An 18,313-nucleotide genomic window follows, 5' to 3' on the forward strand; every position below is an offset into this window, starting at 1 on the left:
AATTACTTGCCGTAAAATGTTACAGTAACGCTCTCCGTTTAAATGTTCTTCATAAATCATGGGAGCGACTAACTTATTATACTAAGTGACATAGAAATCCGAACACCCAGTTTAAATGATTTTATTTCAATAAAATTCGGTTTAATTTATTTATCTTACTGAAAAAGACAAGTGATAAAGTTTTTAGCCTTATCAGTTGGAGATTCCGGTTTTTATACTTTTTTTTTTTTAAATTCACTAACAATCTAAAAATGCATATTTCAGCCGCAGTAATGATCCAAATTTGGCGGATTGTGGTTCTTGACATTCTTTACGATTGGTTACGATGCCTAGAGTACGGAGACCTGTACGATTTCGTCAACTTAGTGAGTTTGATAGGGGCAGTATAATGGGACTTCGGGAAGCTGGACTTTCTTTTCGGGAAGTTGCAGTTAGAGTGCAAAGAAGTGTAGACACCGTGGTTAGGTGTTGTCAGACATGGCTTCAAGAAGGCCGTACGCAAAGAGCAAGGGGCCTGGACGCCGCCGTAGAACAACAGACCGTGAAGATCGCCGCCTAAGATTATTGGCCTTAAGAGACCGTTTCTCCACTACCAGCTCCATTGCAAATTAATGGTTTGCAGAACACGGAAGACCTATTGGCATGCGAAGTGTTTACCGACGAATGAGAAGTTTTGGCCTGTTTTCATACCGACCACACTGGGTCTTCCCTTTAACTTCAGAACACCGCCGTAATCGCCTTTAGTGGTGCAGAGAACGGTCACTCTGGAATCAGGAATGGAACAGTATTGTCTTTAGTGACGAGTCTCAATTTTGTTTAGGAATGCACGATGGTTGAGCGAGGGTTAGAAGGCGACGTGGTGAAAGGAGGAATCCACAGTTTTTTGTTGAAAGACATGTTCATCACACTGTTGGAGTTATGGTTTGGGATGCTATAGCTTATGGTTCCAGGTCACCTTTAATCTTCATCAGAGGTAACATGAACGCGCAGCGTTATATCCAAGAAGTTTTAGAACCCCACCTTTTACCCTATCTTGACACCCTGGCAAATCCAACTTTCCAACAAGATAATGCCTGACTACATGTGGCAAAAGTCACAATAGACTTCTTTCAACATAATGATGTCACATTGTTAGCATGGCCACCAAGATCTCCCGACTTATCCCCAATTGAGCACGTGTGGGATATGATGGGTAGGAGATTGCTCAATTTGCTACGTCCTCCTCAGACTCTACAAGCACTTCGAAAGGAGTTGGTAGTTGCCTGGAATGAGATACCACAAGAGGACATTGGCCACCTGATCAGAAGGTGCATCCACACATTATTAAATGTAAAAGGTCTTTAAAGCAATGCAATCATTTTGAAATTTTAATCATTTACTTATTATGCTTCATTAAGTACTTATACAAAATTTTATTAAAATTAAATCATTTAAACTGGGTGTTCGGATTTCTATGTCACTTAGTATATTTTTCACAGCACAAAAAATATTGAATGAAAAGAATACTTGAAATTTACTATCCCGCGTGAGCTGAGGATTTTCGTCACTCCAGAAGTGACTGTCGATTCATCACACCAAATAATTTTTTTTTGTAAAATCTTAATCTTGTCATTTCATTAAAATCCATTCACAATATTCTACACGTCTTACATAATCTCCAGTACGTAAATATTGAGCTAGTGTATACGAATAAAGGGTCTAATGCTGTTTTTAAAATTCTTTTTACAGGTTTACAGGTATCAACTTGAACAATTGCTCACATTACCGTAAGGATGAATTTGGATTAGCTGCCAAATATCGCAGGATATCTATTTGTAGGTCTTAATTATCACGTGGGTCCTTTTAATTATAAACTGACCAAACTGGAAATAGTTGCTCAACAAACATTTTTTATATACATGGTAGAAAAGTGTAATTTTCATATAAAAACCATTATAACTCAAAAACGGTTAACAGGTATAGGGAAGTATTAACAAAAAATGTTCAGAATAACGTGAATATTTCTAAAATTAAAAAAATATACAGGGTGTTCCGTTTAAAAGAACGAAGTTATAAGCAACTTCCGCTATAACCGGAAGTAGCAAATAGATGAACATATTTTCATTAAACAGGTTACTCTTCAAAGCGCCTTCATTCCAGTTTTCAAAATTCAGTTACCATTTGTTCTCGAGATATTTCTATTTAGCCGTTTATCTGCCGTACCATGTATATTATATCAGGATTCCTATTATAAAAACTGCCCTGTCATCCAGTGCATTGTTCTAAAAGAATATCTTACAAACAGGAATTTTTTTCTTTGTCTCCAAAGTACAAGGTTTCTCGTCCATCTTTCGTCATCCTTTCGTGTCACGTGTGCTACCTAGCTCTATTTTATTTGCTCAATTCTTCCAATTACATCTTCCACCTTCGTTATTTTTTTACTTTGTATTTCGATTTATTCCTCATTAAACATATAAAGTACTATTTTATTTTTTTCAGGTATTCCTAAAGTGGATAATGGAAAGACGGAGCTTCCATTGACCCTTCCCCTGACCATTGAACAACCAATTCCAATAACGATTGAACAACAGCGACCACTGTCGCAATCATTACATGTACCATTACCAGAAACCCCCGTCATCAATATGGAGGTCGCTAGTTCGAACGGTGATCAAGCACAACATATACTGGTATCAGGGGACAGCTTAGCTGCCCAAAAGTTTTTAGAATCTCTTAGCGGTACTACCGATTTAGCTACTTTAATAGCCAATGCCGATGGTAAGAGCATTCTAATACAAACCGATAATCAGCAGATTCTGATTAATACAAGTACAGATCATCAGATGTTGTCAAATGTACCGGAAAATACAGAAAGTGGAAGAAATCCAATTTTTGCAACGCATTCCAATAAAACGGACATATTAGCCGCAGCTTTGGCAGATACAGATGTTTTTTCAACACAGCCAAGCAGAGGCGCACAACTAAGTCCTAACAACGCCCTCTATCCAATAAACGTGAGTAACGTTTTGGAAACAAGTCTTACCTTAAGTTCGCCCATAATGACACCTTTAGAAGTACCGAGTACAAATAACAAAAAGATTTCTGACGAAGAAGCTGATATTTTGACTCACGTACCGAAAAACGTGGACCTTCCGATTACGATAACAGATCCGAATATTTCTCAAACAGTGGCGAATCAACAGGTAGCTACATTAATGGGTAATGAATTTCAGTCCAATTTGGAACTAGGTTTAGCCATAACAGAAACAACAATTTCGTCGGTAACTACTGGGTTAACTAGTCCCAGCTACAGTTTTTCTTTGCCGTCTTTAGACGAAAATGACATTTCTCACAAACCTTTCAACAGTAGCATGCCTTTGCTGAATGATGACGCAGAAGACACGAATCTCCCTCATAAAAAGTCAAACAAACACGTGGACAAAAGTGATCTTAACTCGGAGGATTATTTAGAACAAAGTCGATACACTCTTGGAGGCACAATGTGCGATTCTTTAAGTGAACCACCACCAGAAATGTTCGAAATGCCAGAAGTCAACTCGTATAACGAGAGAAACGGCAACAACATTCCTCTATATCTTCAGAACACGCCCGATTCCAAAGACGACGATGGAATAGATGCGTCGATTCAAGCAGAAAGTTCTAGCGAAGGATCGTGCGAGATTCCTTTGCAGCCGAAAATTGTTGCCAAGTCTGTAGATTTGTCGGAAGAGTCCGATTTGTAATTGTAAAGTTCTACTTTTAGAAAGCGCAGGTTCCTAATTTCTGTAGGTAATTTATCAAGTGATAGTAGATCGTAATAGATTTTTGGTTGAAAGGTGTATACTTGTCGCACCTGAAATTCATAATTTTATTACAAAAGCGTATAAAATTGGATGTGAAAAATAAAAGTTTTCACGTCCGAACTCAACGTTTGAATTCAGAAACTATTATGTTGTAATTTATCGGTCTTTAAAATCTTGAACAGCTTTACAAAGTAAAAGGAAAAAATCCCAGTGGTTGGCTGTATACTATAGTTTAAAAAAACTTACAGAGATAAATTATACCATCATACACTAAAAGTCTTTACTTCTCTGGAAGTTTTTTTAAACAACTTGATTACAGATCCTATCCAAACATAATATTTATGTTTTTTTAAATGGAACTCTACTATACATAGGATATTTTAACATTCCTATGTCGAATTTTTTATAGTATCGTTTGATATTTAATATCAAATTGCAGCAGTATAGTGTGGCTGACATACTTAATGGTTATGTTATGAAAATCTTTTTAAAATTTTGAATATGTTGCATGTGTGAGTCCATTTCAAATAGGTAAAAAGAAATAAGAATAATACTTACTCACAATCAATTTATTCTACCACCAACGACCGGTTTTGCATACTATGCATCTTCAGGTCAACGGTACATGGTAAACTAAATGCTGAAAATATAATAACCCGTATTAAGGTGCTGTCTGGTATAGAATATCCAGCAATTATGCCAATATTATATGAATTGCATCTACAATCATTCCACTTAATTTTTTCTGCCCTTCTCCTATTTAAAGCTAGGATGACAACAGAATAATATTTTAATCTGTTGTACAACTTTCATAACAAATAGGTCACTTTTGGAGAGTCGCTGAACTTTTTGCCAAGGTCTTTTTATGAAATCGACCTGCGTATAATTGACCAGCGTAATTCTAGTTTGGCAATTTATTTGTTGGGAAAGCTCGAGATTTGTATTATATTTTTTACCGATCAGAAAATTCGCAGCCAATTTTTTAGGATCAACAAAATTTTCAAAAGAATTAAAAATTCAATTTTTAAAATACAGTATACTCCCTTTATAACGAACACGGTTATTACGAGGTTTCGCTTATAACGAGGTACATTAGATGTCCCGTGAAATTTCTATTGAACTATAACCCTTTATAGCGAGGTAAATTTGCTTATAACGAGAGAAAATAAGATTGAAAAACGTGTTTTTTACGTTTTGGCCCGGCCGTAGCTATAAATAAATACCCTTTTTAACTGCGGGCCGCCCGCAATAAACTTCTTACAATTTATGATTCTTAGTCGGAAATGTAAAATTTATGATTCACAAGTCTCATTGTATTGGGTTGACCATTCACACCTAATAATATGGGTCCTAATAGACAAGATGTGGAAAGTGTTTTAAAGGTTGTCAGAAACTTTATCCAAGGACAAAACGCAAATGAAGAAGCATAAAACTGTTTCACATCTTTAGAAAATATGATAGATAGAATACTGGACAATTTAAAGCAGTCAAAAATGACAAAATAACTTTATACGCTTTATACATATTTACAGAATACAGATTTTTTGTTTTACCGTATATCATTGACAGTAAAAGTAAACAACTCTTTTTTGTTTTAATGCATTTCATTGACAATAAAAATAAACAACTTTGTTTTAAAAACGCTATTCAAACAATATTTATTAGCATCTTATATTGCTCCGAATGGCTTCACTATAGAAAGTTAATGTTTTAGAAAACTACATATTCATATGTATGCACAATATTATTGTTGTTGGATATAACGAGATCCGCTTATAACGAGGTAATTAGTCTGCCATTTCAGTTCTCGTTATAGAGGGAGTCTACTGTAATATATAAAATAATATAATATTTAAAATAATAAAACTTCTTACAAGAAAGGGTCGATCTTTTCACCTCCATCCTATCTGAAAGATAGTTATCTGAAGGATAGACATTTATTTATAAAATAAAATGTACCCGTCTTTTCACGTCAAATTATGTTGCGGTTACTTATCTGTAAGATAAATCTAAAATTTATTTCGGAACACACCAATATTTAATTAATTGTCACAGAAATCACAATAATGTTTTAATATCTCTTTTGATTATACAATTTGTGTGTGTTTAATCATGTTTAATGATTCTTCTCAGGTTTTTCCATAACACTAAAATATTATATAAGGTTAGCTCAAACATCTTCAACTTCAAAAAGTTCAATAATGTTTTCATTTAGTACTTCAAAATTGTCTTAATTTTGATCTCTCGCTAGGTTATACTCGTAGAATGTTGCTGTATTAGAACGGTTGATCATTTCAACCTTACAGCCACTTCCACTGGATGAAATAGTACCTAAACCTTCTCTTCCATACATAAAAAGTATGTTGCGTAAGTGTTGAAAATTTCCTTGTACACTCTCGATATTTTGTATACTTACTCTAATGTCCAGTTGCACCAACAAATAAACGATTGATTTTTTATTTGGATTGCCCGTTTATTTTAGAATATGTTGCACCAACCATTACTCGATTGGAACCGACTGTTTTTGATCTGTCAAAAGTAACCAACCGATTTTCTATGGTTATTTAAAAATCGACTGTTTTTAACCTCACTTTTACACTGTTTATATTATTAAGTGTTTTTAGCAAAGATTTTGTTTAAAGTATTATAGATTATAATTTAAAAAAAATGGATTTATCATCATCGTCGTCGTCGAGTTCTTCTTCTGACGATTTGGAAGATATAATGCATATGTTACCAAATATAAGATATGTATATTTAATATAAGATATGATAGATAAACGTCTATATTCTTTGGTTCAATGTTCAATTAGATTGGCATAACCTTACAAAACTTTCTTTGTTGACAATCTTTTTGACAGATCACACTCCTATTCGAATGAAATAATCAAAATAATCTGTACTCGTGCAATGTTGCCACGTATAAATTGTCGGTTTGTAAACCAATAGTTTTTTAGAATGGTGCAACTCGTTTCAAAAATAACCATTGATCGTTGATTTAAATCGTCGAATTGACGGTTAGCAAATCAGTTGATTTACAGTCTGTTGGTGCAACTGGGCATGAGTCTTTTTTTATATACAGTGTGTCCGAAATTATGGAATCAATTCTATATTTCCTAAATAAAAAGCCTTTTTAAAAAAATCTAAAACATTTCGATTTTTAAATTGAATGTTCTACATTTTACAATAAAATTTCATTATACAAGGTGATACACATTACAGTGATGACGTCATCGGCTCTTTTTTAAATGTAACACCCTGTATTATAGGACATTTTTAGATCAACAAAAATGAGCTGATTCCAAAAAAGTATAATACTGGGGGTCTAACGGATATAATTTGCAAGATATGCTCTTAGAAAATTAATTTTTATTGATTTATAATATTAATAAATTATAAATAAATTATAATAAATAACTTGAAAGTAATCCGGTAATTAATACATGACTTAGGGCCGATTGTTCGAACGCTAATCAAAACTTGATTGTAATCAAATATTTAATTAAAATCAAATACGTCACATTTTGAGGTTATGTTGACTGATTTATTTTATTCAATTTTATTATTATGCGTTTTAATTTAAAATAAACCATAATTAAACTCTTTCTGATGTTAATTTCATGTTTTTATTTACAAATCAATAATAATAATAAGCAATTTTTGATAATTTTGACAGCTGCTGTGACGCATTTGATTGTAATTAAATATTTGATTACAATCAAGTTTTGATTAGAATTCGAACAATCGGCCCTTAATATTAAATGTTCGAATTGTAGCCCTTGTTTATTGTTTATTTCTTTACGAATTCTTGTTTTTAAGTCTCATATATTTGCAGGTTTCGTTTTCTAAACAACATTCTTTAAATGACCCCACATAAAATAATCCAAAGGATTGAGGTCTGACGACCTCGCTGGCCATTCAATATGTCTACGTCTTCCAATCCACCTGTTTGAAAAAATTTGGTTTAGGTACCTTCGAACATCTAAAGCATAATGCGGAGGCGCACCATCCTGTTGAAACCATAAACTTTTATCAAAACCTCCAAGATTAATTGTACTGGAGAATAAATTAACTAAAGTAGGTACGAGATACTCACTTAAAAACTGAAGGTATGCTGGCCCGTTTAAATTACCTTCGAAATAGTAGGGTCCAATGATTTCATTTCTTACAATGCCAGCCCATACGTTTACCTTTTGCGGGTATTGTGTATGATGTTCCCGCATCCAGTTGGGGTTTTCTTTTGGCCAGTATCTACAATTCTGACGGTTAACCTCGCCATTTAATGTGAATGTAGCCTCATCAGAAAATATAATATTTTGAACCAAGATAGGGTTTCGGTGGCAGTTATCCATCATTGTTTCGCAAAATTGTATTCCTTTATCTGGATCATCCTCGTTTAATTCCTGTACAAATGTGCATCTAAAGGGGTGTCATTTTTCAAGTTTTATTACTTTGTGTACCGTTGTTTTGCAAACATCGAGATCACGACAAACTTTACGAACAGAAGTGTGCGCAGCTTCTTCAAAAGCAAGTAGAACATCTAATGTTGTAACATAATTTACAGAGGGACGACCTGATTTGCGTGCATTTTCAACCGTACCAGTTTCTCGAAATTTCTTTTCAATCTTACTTACTGTTGACTGCGTGATGGGTATTTCTGGATATTTGTCATTAAATAAATTACACACTTCCATCTGAGTTCGCGATTTGTCTCCATACCCAATCATCACGAGTATTTCAATTCTTTGCTTTACACTCAAATTCATTTCTACTTAAAATTAATTCTAAGCAAAAATACACAAGATTCACGAATTAATACAATTATTGTACTACTTAATTGTTATTGAACGTTACTAACAATAATTAAAGTTTACCAAAAACTAGAAGTAGGCTACTTTTTTGCAATTGATAATAAATAATTTATTTTCTAAGCGCATATCTTTCAAATTATATCTATTACACCTGAGTATTATACTTTTTTGAAATCGGCTCATTTTTATCGATCTAAAAATATCCTAAAATAGAGGGTCATCATCATCAGCCTCTCTCAATCCACTGCTGGACATAGGCCTCCCCTGTTTGTCTCCAAAGTGTTCTATCTTGTGCTTGCTGTATCCAGTTTTTTGTCGGTTTTCTTAAGTCGTCTTGCCATCGTGTTGGTGGTCTTCCTCTGCTACGTTTATCAGCTCTTGGTCTCCATTCAACTAGTTTGCGAGTCCATCTTCCGTCCTTCATTCTGGCAACGTGTCCAGCCCATTTCCATTTTAAGTTACAGCTTCTTTCAATGGCGTCTATGACTTTGGTCTTAGCTCGTACATTTTCGTTTCTAATCCTGTCTCGCAGAGTGGCCCCTATCATTGATTGCTCCATTCTTCTCGGCACTACTCTTAGTTTTTGTGCGTTTTTCTTTGTGAGCGATAATGTTTCTGCACCATAGGTCATCACCGGTAGCACGCATTGGTCTAAAACTTTTTTCTTCATATTAGTTGGGATGTCACTCTTAAAAACGTTCCTAAGAGCTCCGTATGCTCCTATCCTTATATTATTCTTCTGGATACTTCGGTTGTTGGATTGTCCTTACTTATCTTAATTACGTGACCCAGATTATATATATATATATATATATATATATATATATATATATATATATATATATATATATATTTGTCTACAAGTTCTATTTCTTCATTTTGTATTTTAAGGTGTTTACTTGGTACTAAGTTCGTCATATATTTTGTTTTTGTTATATTCATTTTTAAACCTATTTTATGACAGGCTGTACTAAGTTCTTCCAACATTTTGTTTATTTGTCCCAAATCGTCTGCAATCAGGACTATATCGTCTGCGTAGCTTAGGTGGTGTACCATCTCTCCGTCCACATTTATTCCTTTGTCACCCCATTCGAGGGTTTTGATTGCTTTTTCTAGAGCCGATATGAAAAGTTTAGGTGACAACGTATCACCTTGTCGGATACCTCTTTGGATTTTTATTTGGTTGCTGTTAGCGTGTAGTTGTATCGAGCTTGCCGCATTTTTATATATATTACATATTAGCCTCGAATATCGGCTATCAATGCGGCTCTGGTTTAGTGCTTCTATAGCACTGTCGAGTTCTACTGAGTCGAATGCTTTGTGGAAATCTACGAATGTTAAAACTAAGGGCTTGTTATAGTCTATAGATTTTTCGATGAGTTGGTCTGTGTCGTTTTAACTGACAAGAACCACGTGTTAAAAACCGAGCAGGGAGACATGTAGCTCTTCAAGTAAAAAATTTTATCCAATGTCATCGACCTAGAGTCACCATATAATTTAATTTTGGAAAGATGTAAAAGATGTAAACCCATATGTATGTCATAGCCACAAATTCATTGTTAGCTTCAGGTACATAAGGCACTGAAGAACGTTATGCTACTGTATAAATTTTGACGACACTTGTAAAAGTTTTAACTATATGTTTTTATATACCTAAATACAATGGTGAAGTGTTTTAACTTCTGTATGTTTTTTTAAACGATGGTATACAGCCAACTACTGGGATTTTCCCATTAATTTTTATAAAACTTTTAATTATTTTGTATTAAATACCTTAGTACCTTAGTAAAGTACCTTAAAAATATTATTAATATTATTTATTAATTATATTAATATGTAATTAATATTTTTTGTATTATTAATTAAGCATATAGTTTCAAATACAAAATACGATTGACTCGTAGGTTATAATGTCAGTAGTTCAGATGGCGTTAGGATTTTAAATCTAAACTAACATAAAGCTTTAAATTATTTTGAATTAAATTCTGCCTTAAAAATATTATTAAAATTAATTATGATTACTCTTTGATTTTTTTCTCTAATTGTATCAAGGCTGTTTTGTAATTGAGTATAGAACTCGTCCATTTTGGTATTATTTGATACTTCAACTGAGGCGTATATCTGTATTATGTGTATTTCCTCTTTAATTTCTAAACTTATGATAATTATTCTTGGCGAAATTGCTTCATAGTTGAAATTTTGTGTGTGGTCTCCTTTATTTTCGTTTCCAAACAATTTATAAATTTCTTACCGTTAAGTGTTTACGTCAGTGCTCTTATTAGTCCTGGTAATTGACATGAAAATATTTCAATGTTCTACTTCTGTGCTGTGTCTGCAATTTTCAAGTATTTTAATATTTGGAATGCAAAATAAATTTCTGTAGTTTAATGCATTCCTTCGTACTTACCCCTTGTTATGCTTTCTTCGGACTGTGATTCATCAAAACATGGGATGAGAAGGAATGACATTTGAAGAATAGTTCTAACTTGTTAAGGGAGGGGCACAAATCTAGAAAAAGTATGCTGGTGGGCGAACTCATTTTATCAATTAAACAAAATTTATCTTCAGCTATAGCCCTTATTACCTTTCAGACGAAGCGACTGATGTCGAACACCGGTGGTCAATTGCAGTAAAGCATTGTTTTACATGAACGATTACAGTCGAGCAACTTTTAGTGTCTGGCTTCTTTTAGTGTCTCACTTTCGCCAGCAGGCTGGCCACCGGACACCGTTTTGTTTTTAACAGAGTATTGTTTTGAATCGAAGCGTTCTCACGAACCACTTCTAGTATCTTGTTTTAATAATTTGTTAAATGTTAAGTATGGAAGTTAATGTGGATTTTAATACGGAGGATTTTATAACTGCTGTTGGAAGAGAAACTAGTTCTTTGGGATTATAAATTAGAACAATATAGATAAAATATTGCCACAGATGATCATAACTCAGATGCGAAAACTTGGTAATCTTGAAACTATCATCTTTTTTGCACCAATATTGCAAAATAGTTCATTTGGTCTACCATAGTTACAGACCAAATAGGTATACATCTGATTTGTTTTAATCTTTACTATATTTACACTAAAAATTAAGACTTGTTTCACACGTTGATTATACCAAACGAAAAAGTAGCTTTAAAATGTTAACAGGAAATCAATGTAATAGATAGTTTGGGAATTCCAGGTATGTCCTTATATTAATAAAACAAGGGAAAGTAGCAAACTGGCTGTTAGAAAAATGACAATCTTTAAATATTTATAAATAGATGGTCATAAATTTATAATCAAGTTGTAGTTGGAATCAGGAATGGATATAGCGATATTTATATTTTTTTGTAACATTTATAGGTACAAAAATATTATGTTTGATATTATTTGAGCCTGTTAATATAATCCCTAAGTCATCTTCACGATTCATCATGTTTCAGGTGTAAAAAATGAAGACAAAATAATTTTCTGAATGCTCTTTTTTTCACATTTATCAAAATAATACTTGGAAAAAAACTATTGAAACTGTTTTTAACAAACCGCTTATATCGTATACCGTAATATACCGCTTAATCAGTATTTAGAAAGTAAATCAATTTATTAATGACAATACATACTTTGCTTCATCCTTAGGCAATCTAAACACCGATATTTCTTAACTCTTCACAAATACACGTGTATCCTACCATTTTAAAAATATAGTAAACCTATTTAAATTTAGCATTTGCTGAATACAACTACAATAAGCGCATATACTGTTTGAATTGCAGCGCGATTATTTTCTTCTTAGGGTGCCTGTCCGTTCCGAACGTTGGCGATCATTCCGGCTATGATGACTTTGTTGGTTGCTATACGAAATAGCTGTATTGAGGTCTTTCTGTACCATGGTCTCAGGCTAGCAAGCCAGGATATTCTTCTGCGTCCTGGGGCTCTTTTTCCTTCAATTTTATCTTGCAAAATGCATTGAAGTAGCTCATATCTGCCTTGATTTCTCATTATATGTCCCAAGTACTGCAGCTTACGGCCCTTCAAGATGTTGACGAAATCCGCGGTTGTGTTTATCCTCCGCAGTACTTCTTCATTGCTGACTTTTTCTGTCCTATCTTTAGGATCCTTCTGTAAAACCATAGCTTAAAAGCCTGAAGTTTTGATAGAGTTTCCGCCTTCAATGTCTACGTTTCTACTCCGTACAGAACCACTGACTACACGTAACGTTTAAGGAGCCCTATTTTTGTTTCTAGGTGAGGTCATGGCTCTTAAACTCGGAGCTCATAGTCAAGAATGCACTTTTTGCCTTTCCGATACAACATTTAATCTTTTGGATTCATTGATTATAGTTCCCAAGTAGTTGTACTGTGAGACACGCTCAATTCTCAGTTGGTTCACATACATATTTGCTCCAGTTGTTTTCCTTGCTGATGATCATTAGCTTGGTTTTGCTGGTGTTTATATCCAGTCCATATTTACTACTCATTTCCGTTATTTTGCTCATTAAGTTTACCAGCCCTTCTATGGTATTGGAAAGCCTGCATCAATATCTTTTAGAGCTTCTTCAAAAATGTGCTCCGAGTACAAATTGAATATCGGTGGTGAAATTATGCACCCCTGTCTCACTCCCCTTAAGATTTTGACTTGGTCTGTATATTCTCCATCTATTCGGAGCACCGCTAATTGATTCCAATACAGGTTAGCTATTATTTTTAGGTCGAAAGCCTTCTTGTAGTCAATCAGACATGCAAAAACATCACAGCTGACATCTCTACATTTCTGAAAGTGTACGCTAAAAAAAAGCGATTATTTACGAACGCGATTATTTACAAACTGACAATAAGCTTGGGTCTACGGACTAACTCAAATACCCTCTCGGTAACTCAAAGTGTAGATTACCAAAAGGTTGGGTGCAATAGTTGTCGTTTGTCTTTCGCATCTAGGTTATGATCATCTGTGATATTGCTAAAATAAATGCACGGGAAAGGGTAATATCAAAATTTGAAAAATATTTGTCTCTTCATCCCGTTATTAACAATACATTTGTCGTTACTGTTATTTCACTGAGATTTGTGTTTAAACTGTTCTAATCGGTGTCGCCGCCGGTGATTCGTTTGCGCGGCTGGCGAACAGTCGCTTCCTCTGAAAGGGCACTTAGACTAACGGTCTTTCAATTTTTATGATTTTTTGAACACGGTGATATTTGGTGCCTAATATAAGATTAAATAATTTCCAAAATAATCGTACTCTCTTTATAAATTACCTACAAAGTTAAAAAAAGGATGTAAAGAACTTTACTATCTTGACTGAAATTAATTAACGATTGTTTTTTGTATATACATTTGTATAGGTTAGAGGATATTGCTTATCAAGAAATTTATTTTAATTTTGATTTCCTTACGTTTGTACATAGTTGTTGTTATGTACAATTTTGTACATAAAAGCTTTTATTAGTGATTTTTTTTATTACATAAAGATAGGTTTTCATGTAAGCACATTTATCATAATTATTAACATATACTTTGTGTTATAGATGGATACAATGTGTGATTACTTTTTTGATGGTTATTGTTTCTTTTTTTTGTCTACAGATCTAAAGTTTAAATCTATTTTAGAAATTATAGTTATATTATTTAAACCTTAAAATATTGTATGATTTTATTAAAAAATGTATTTCCTGTCTCTGCTTTTTTATTTTTCTTTAAAGTCCATTTAAAAGGGAATTATGATGTAAGAAATTAACATCATACAAGACAAGAATAGAATTAGAAATTAGAAATAGAAACGAAAGGCCGGGCAAAAATTAGGAAACCATTAGTAACGTCCTTGTGGAAACAAGTGAAAATATTTTGGGCCCAAATAAATAGTGGATCACCAGAGAAATCTGGAACAAAATAGAACTCCGCTAACACATTAATCTAGATTATGCTAAACTACAGAAGAAGCAGAGAAAAAACGACTTGAAGAAAGTTATAGAGAAGCTAATAAAGTTGTCAAGAAGACAGCAAAGAAAGTGGGCAAAAATTTTTGCAGAAGTGCGTGTCGTCGAAGAACGTCAAAACATAAGACATTGATACAGTACGTAAATCTTTCAGCTGGACATAGGTACGTTTGGCAACCGCGCTTTCTCAAGCCCACTGCTGTCGTCAAGGCCGCAGACGTTTTAAAGGTATGATTCCGATAACGACGGCGGTAGCAGTTGCCGTCCGTCGAGCAGCAGTTGCTGTCTTATTGACTTTGAAGTTAGCAGCAGGTATAATCACCTCGTATTTCGGTGAGACTGTAAAAATATATTTATCTTTAATAAAAGCAGGCAACAAAAATTAAAATAAAAGTATTCTACCAGGAGTAGTTATTAACTGCAAACTTATCAATGACTGGGATGTATAATAATACAAAGTCTTAATATTCTCGTCGATATTTACATTCAGATGTGCCTGGTATTATGTTTGAAAATATGGGCAGTCACCAGTTGAAGTTTTCATCGAACTTTTGATCAGCCCATGTGGAGCAAGAACCAAAGAAAACATAAATCGAAATCATAATGCGTTTTCGTGTATCGACAGACTTATGAATCTTTCGGGTAAGATATAAGAATATTTGCCTGAGCCACCGAAACCATAAAGTGGTTTATCAGAAAAAATCACGTTTCGACTGCCCAGTGGTTTACACTTGGGTAGGTAGGTATAATATTTTATTTTTAAACCAGTGAAATCAGATTTTGCGAAACAAGAATATTTTTAGTATACCCATAATCACTACAGCGTTCAGTTAAATTCAAATAGAGAACTGCAAGTTAGTTTGGTTGTGACTTCATCAGTGGTCTTTCTAAACTTCTTTTACCATTTTACGAAGATACTTTTAAAAGGTGGCTTCCGCAGTGTGGTAATAATTCTGCAGCTGAAGAGCCAGTGGAACCCTCTAATCAATTGGAAGATTTACAAAGCTGTGTAGTAAAATGTAAGCGACATGTTCAATACCTCTCTGATGATGCCAAATGTATACTGAAACATGTTTATGAAGGACTGTGTTCTAAATTGTATAAATCAGAGGCAATTGCAGCAATATGCTTTTTAACCAGAGTGCCCAAAGCAACCTACCACACTTAATTGAACCTATAACCAGAACAAGATACAAACTGTATGCCGCTAATATTTTTCCAACTATTGAAAGCCTTCGAAAGGACATTTTTTCATCTGCAGCAACAACACTTTGATTATTTCTTAAGGCCAATAATTTTAAATACAAAACTATAGACAAGCGCCAGGCACTAATGGAAAGTATTAGAATAATTTCTTTAAGAAACAATTATATCAGACAGATAACTGAATATCGAAAAATGAAACGAAATATTGTATCATATTTTTGATACTCATGACACGACACCGTGGAAAAAGTTGGACGATTAATAACAAAAAGTGTTCTAATTCAGTACCGCCCAATAAAGGACAAAGAGTTATTATTTTACACTGCGGTGGAGAAAATGGATGGATCGACGACGTATTATTAAATATAGTGAGTGTATTTCATGGACAACCCATCATACCATTCAAGATTAATGATAAATATTCCAAATATAACTTGGAAAAAATTACAAATTCAGGAATTTTTATCTGAGGAAGAGTATTATAAGGTATCATATTTATAGAAAAAAGCAATTGGAGGTTGCTCATAGTAGACAGTATCAGAAGGAATATTTTGTTAATAACTATGTTCGCAGTAATGGGCATACCGTGCTTTGACTTCCTCCATATGGGCTCAACTTAAAGAAAATATCAGGAGAGAAGTGGTCATTTTTTTTATATAGGTATTATTATTTTACAATAATACTGAACAAGTTTTGTTCAGTCAAATCGATTAGTGTTATTACTACCTATGTATATAAGAAGTTGAAAACACCCATATTTTTTTATTTAAACTTTATAGAAAATGAAACTTTTTGGTAAAATAAAATATTTACTGATACCCACATACATAATTTGAAGACATGCGACTGTTCCATTTACACTTAAAATGTATAATAATAACTTTTATTTAATTTAAAATTAGATATCGAGGCTATTGTTCAGTAGAATATTATAATGGTCACTCTAACACTGTTGCCAATTTGCTAGTGTCTTACTTGCTCTTGTTCCCGTAAATTTTCCAACGAAGTTACGTGCCTACTTTACTTCAGTTACGTGGCGGCATAAAACAGTTGTGGTTGGGCATTACATAAAAAATGCTTCAAGTTTTACTTCAAGAAGATGATGACACTTTTTTTTTGTATTATTGCTTTAGGAGAAATTCTACAGAACCATTGTCCTTAACTAGACTGGAAGAAGGCTCTTATGAAACATTGATCAAAAGATTTTAGTCAGTTTTTGGGCGATCTCTTTCCAAGCCCCTATCCATCCTTTATTCTTTCCATCTCCCCACAGTGTAGGGTAAGCAGCACACTGAGGAACACTAGGCGGTACACGAGCGTTGCTGTCTGTCACTGCTACCGGAGAAAACTGTGGCAAATCACCGTGACCAGGGGATGAATGATTGTGCGAAAGCAGTCTCAAACAGTGCCCTAGAGATACTTTTTCAACCTTCTGGGGTATAAAGGCCTTAGTTGGATAAGGGAGCACTGTTCAGCTGGACCTTTGTTCTTCCCGATGCGTAGGAACAGATATGGATGCGAAAAAACCAATAAGTTTTAATAAACAAAACAGGAAATCGATGACGACCTGCACGAGGACACAGAGTAGTTGAAGAACTATAGGAATCTAAGATGATGTGGGGGGGGGGGTCCATGGGCAGAGCACCTACGAGGACTGATAGAGCAGAGAAAGCGAAGAACTAGGCGCAATGAGAAAGGCGGTGGAGGAGGTCCTAAAGAAATCAAAGGCACTCCACAACATGACAAAGGAGCACGTGAAAACCAAAGTTGAAATCAAGACTGCCATAACGGCCCTACACAATATTTCAAAGGCATTTCAGACGAAAATGAAAAAATAGAAAGAAAAAACGGAGAAGATCCACATTAGGGAAAGAGTTGAGAAAAGTGATATGAGTCTAGAAGAGAAAAGAAGAACAGCCGGAGGATGGCTTTAAAAGAACAAAGGCAGCAGAGAGAAGGGAAATTGTCCCAACAGGAAACAAACAACAGGAAATAAAAGAGGGAAAAGTGAACTAGCAGATAACTACATCGCAGAATGGGTACAAAGACACACAGGAATGGAACAACTCAGTCAGAGAAGTTAAGGCAGGGATCAAACAAACTATGTCCTAAACTGGTTTACCTCTGAAATGAGGGGAGGAAGTAGCCAGAAAACTATAAGTGCCGCTTATACGATTCCGATAGAGCTAAGAGGCTCAAACAGCTTGAAAAGTGCAATGGATTTAGTAGAAGCGATAAAGGAGTCACGGAACACGAAATATATATATATATATATATATATATATATATATATATATATATATATATATATATACATATATATACACAAACAACACAGTTTTTTAGGGCTGCAGTCAGAAGGTTTGGCCGGAATGTTACTGAAACACTCTTTTGACTTTTGGTCTAGCTTTCGGAATTGTTTTATTCCTTCTTCAAGATATAGTCGTTGAGATTATTTGTATAAAGCTAGCTATGACACTCAACATCAAAAACACACATATGAAATATAACATATAAAATAATGCACAAAATACATTTTAAAATTTAGTTATGATAGTAAAAATTTTGTTTGTGACATTTTTTAATGGTGTGTTTTGACTGT

General features: G+C 34.0%; 1 protein-coding gene across 1 annotated transcript in view; it reads left to right on the forward strand.

Moving 5' to 3' along the window:
• Positions 1 to 14,246, forward strand: part of LOC140447190 (uncharacterized) — a 59,450-nt gene extending 45,204 nt beyond the window's left edge. The window contains exon 9 of the mRNA XM_072539703.1: positions 2,479 to 14,246. Within this exon, the coding sequence (XP_072395804.1) occupies positions 2,479 to 3,722 (1,244 nt within the window). The 3' untranslated portion in view covers positions 3,723 to 14,246. The remainder of the gene's footprint in view (positions 1 to 2,478) is intronic.
• Positions 14,247 to 18,313: the final 4,067 nt, after the last annotated feature.

Source organism: Diabrotica undecimpunctata, chromosome 8 (assembly GCF_040954645.1).
Source record: "Diabrotica undecimpunctata isolate CICGRU chromosome 8, icDiaUnde3, whole genome shotgun sequence".
Taxonomy (NCBI): Eukaryota; Metazoa; Arthropoda; class Insecta; order Coleoptera; family Chrysomelidae; genus Diabrotica; species Diabrotica undecimpunctata.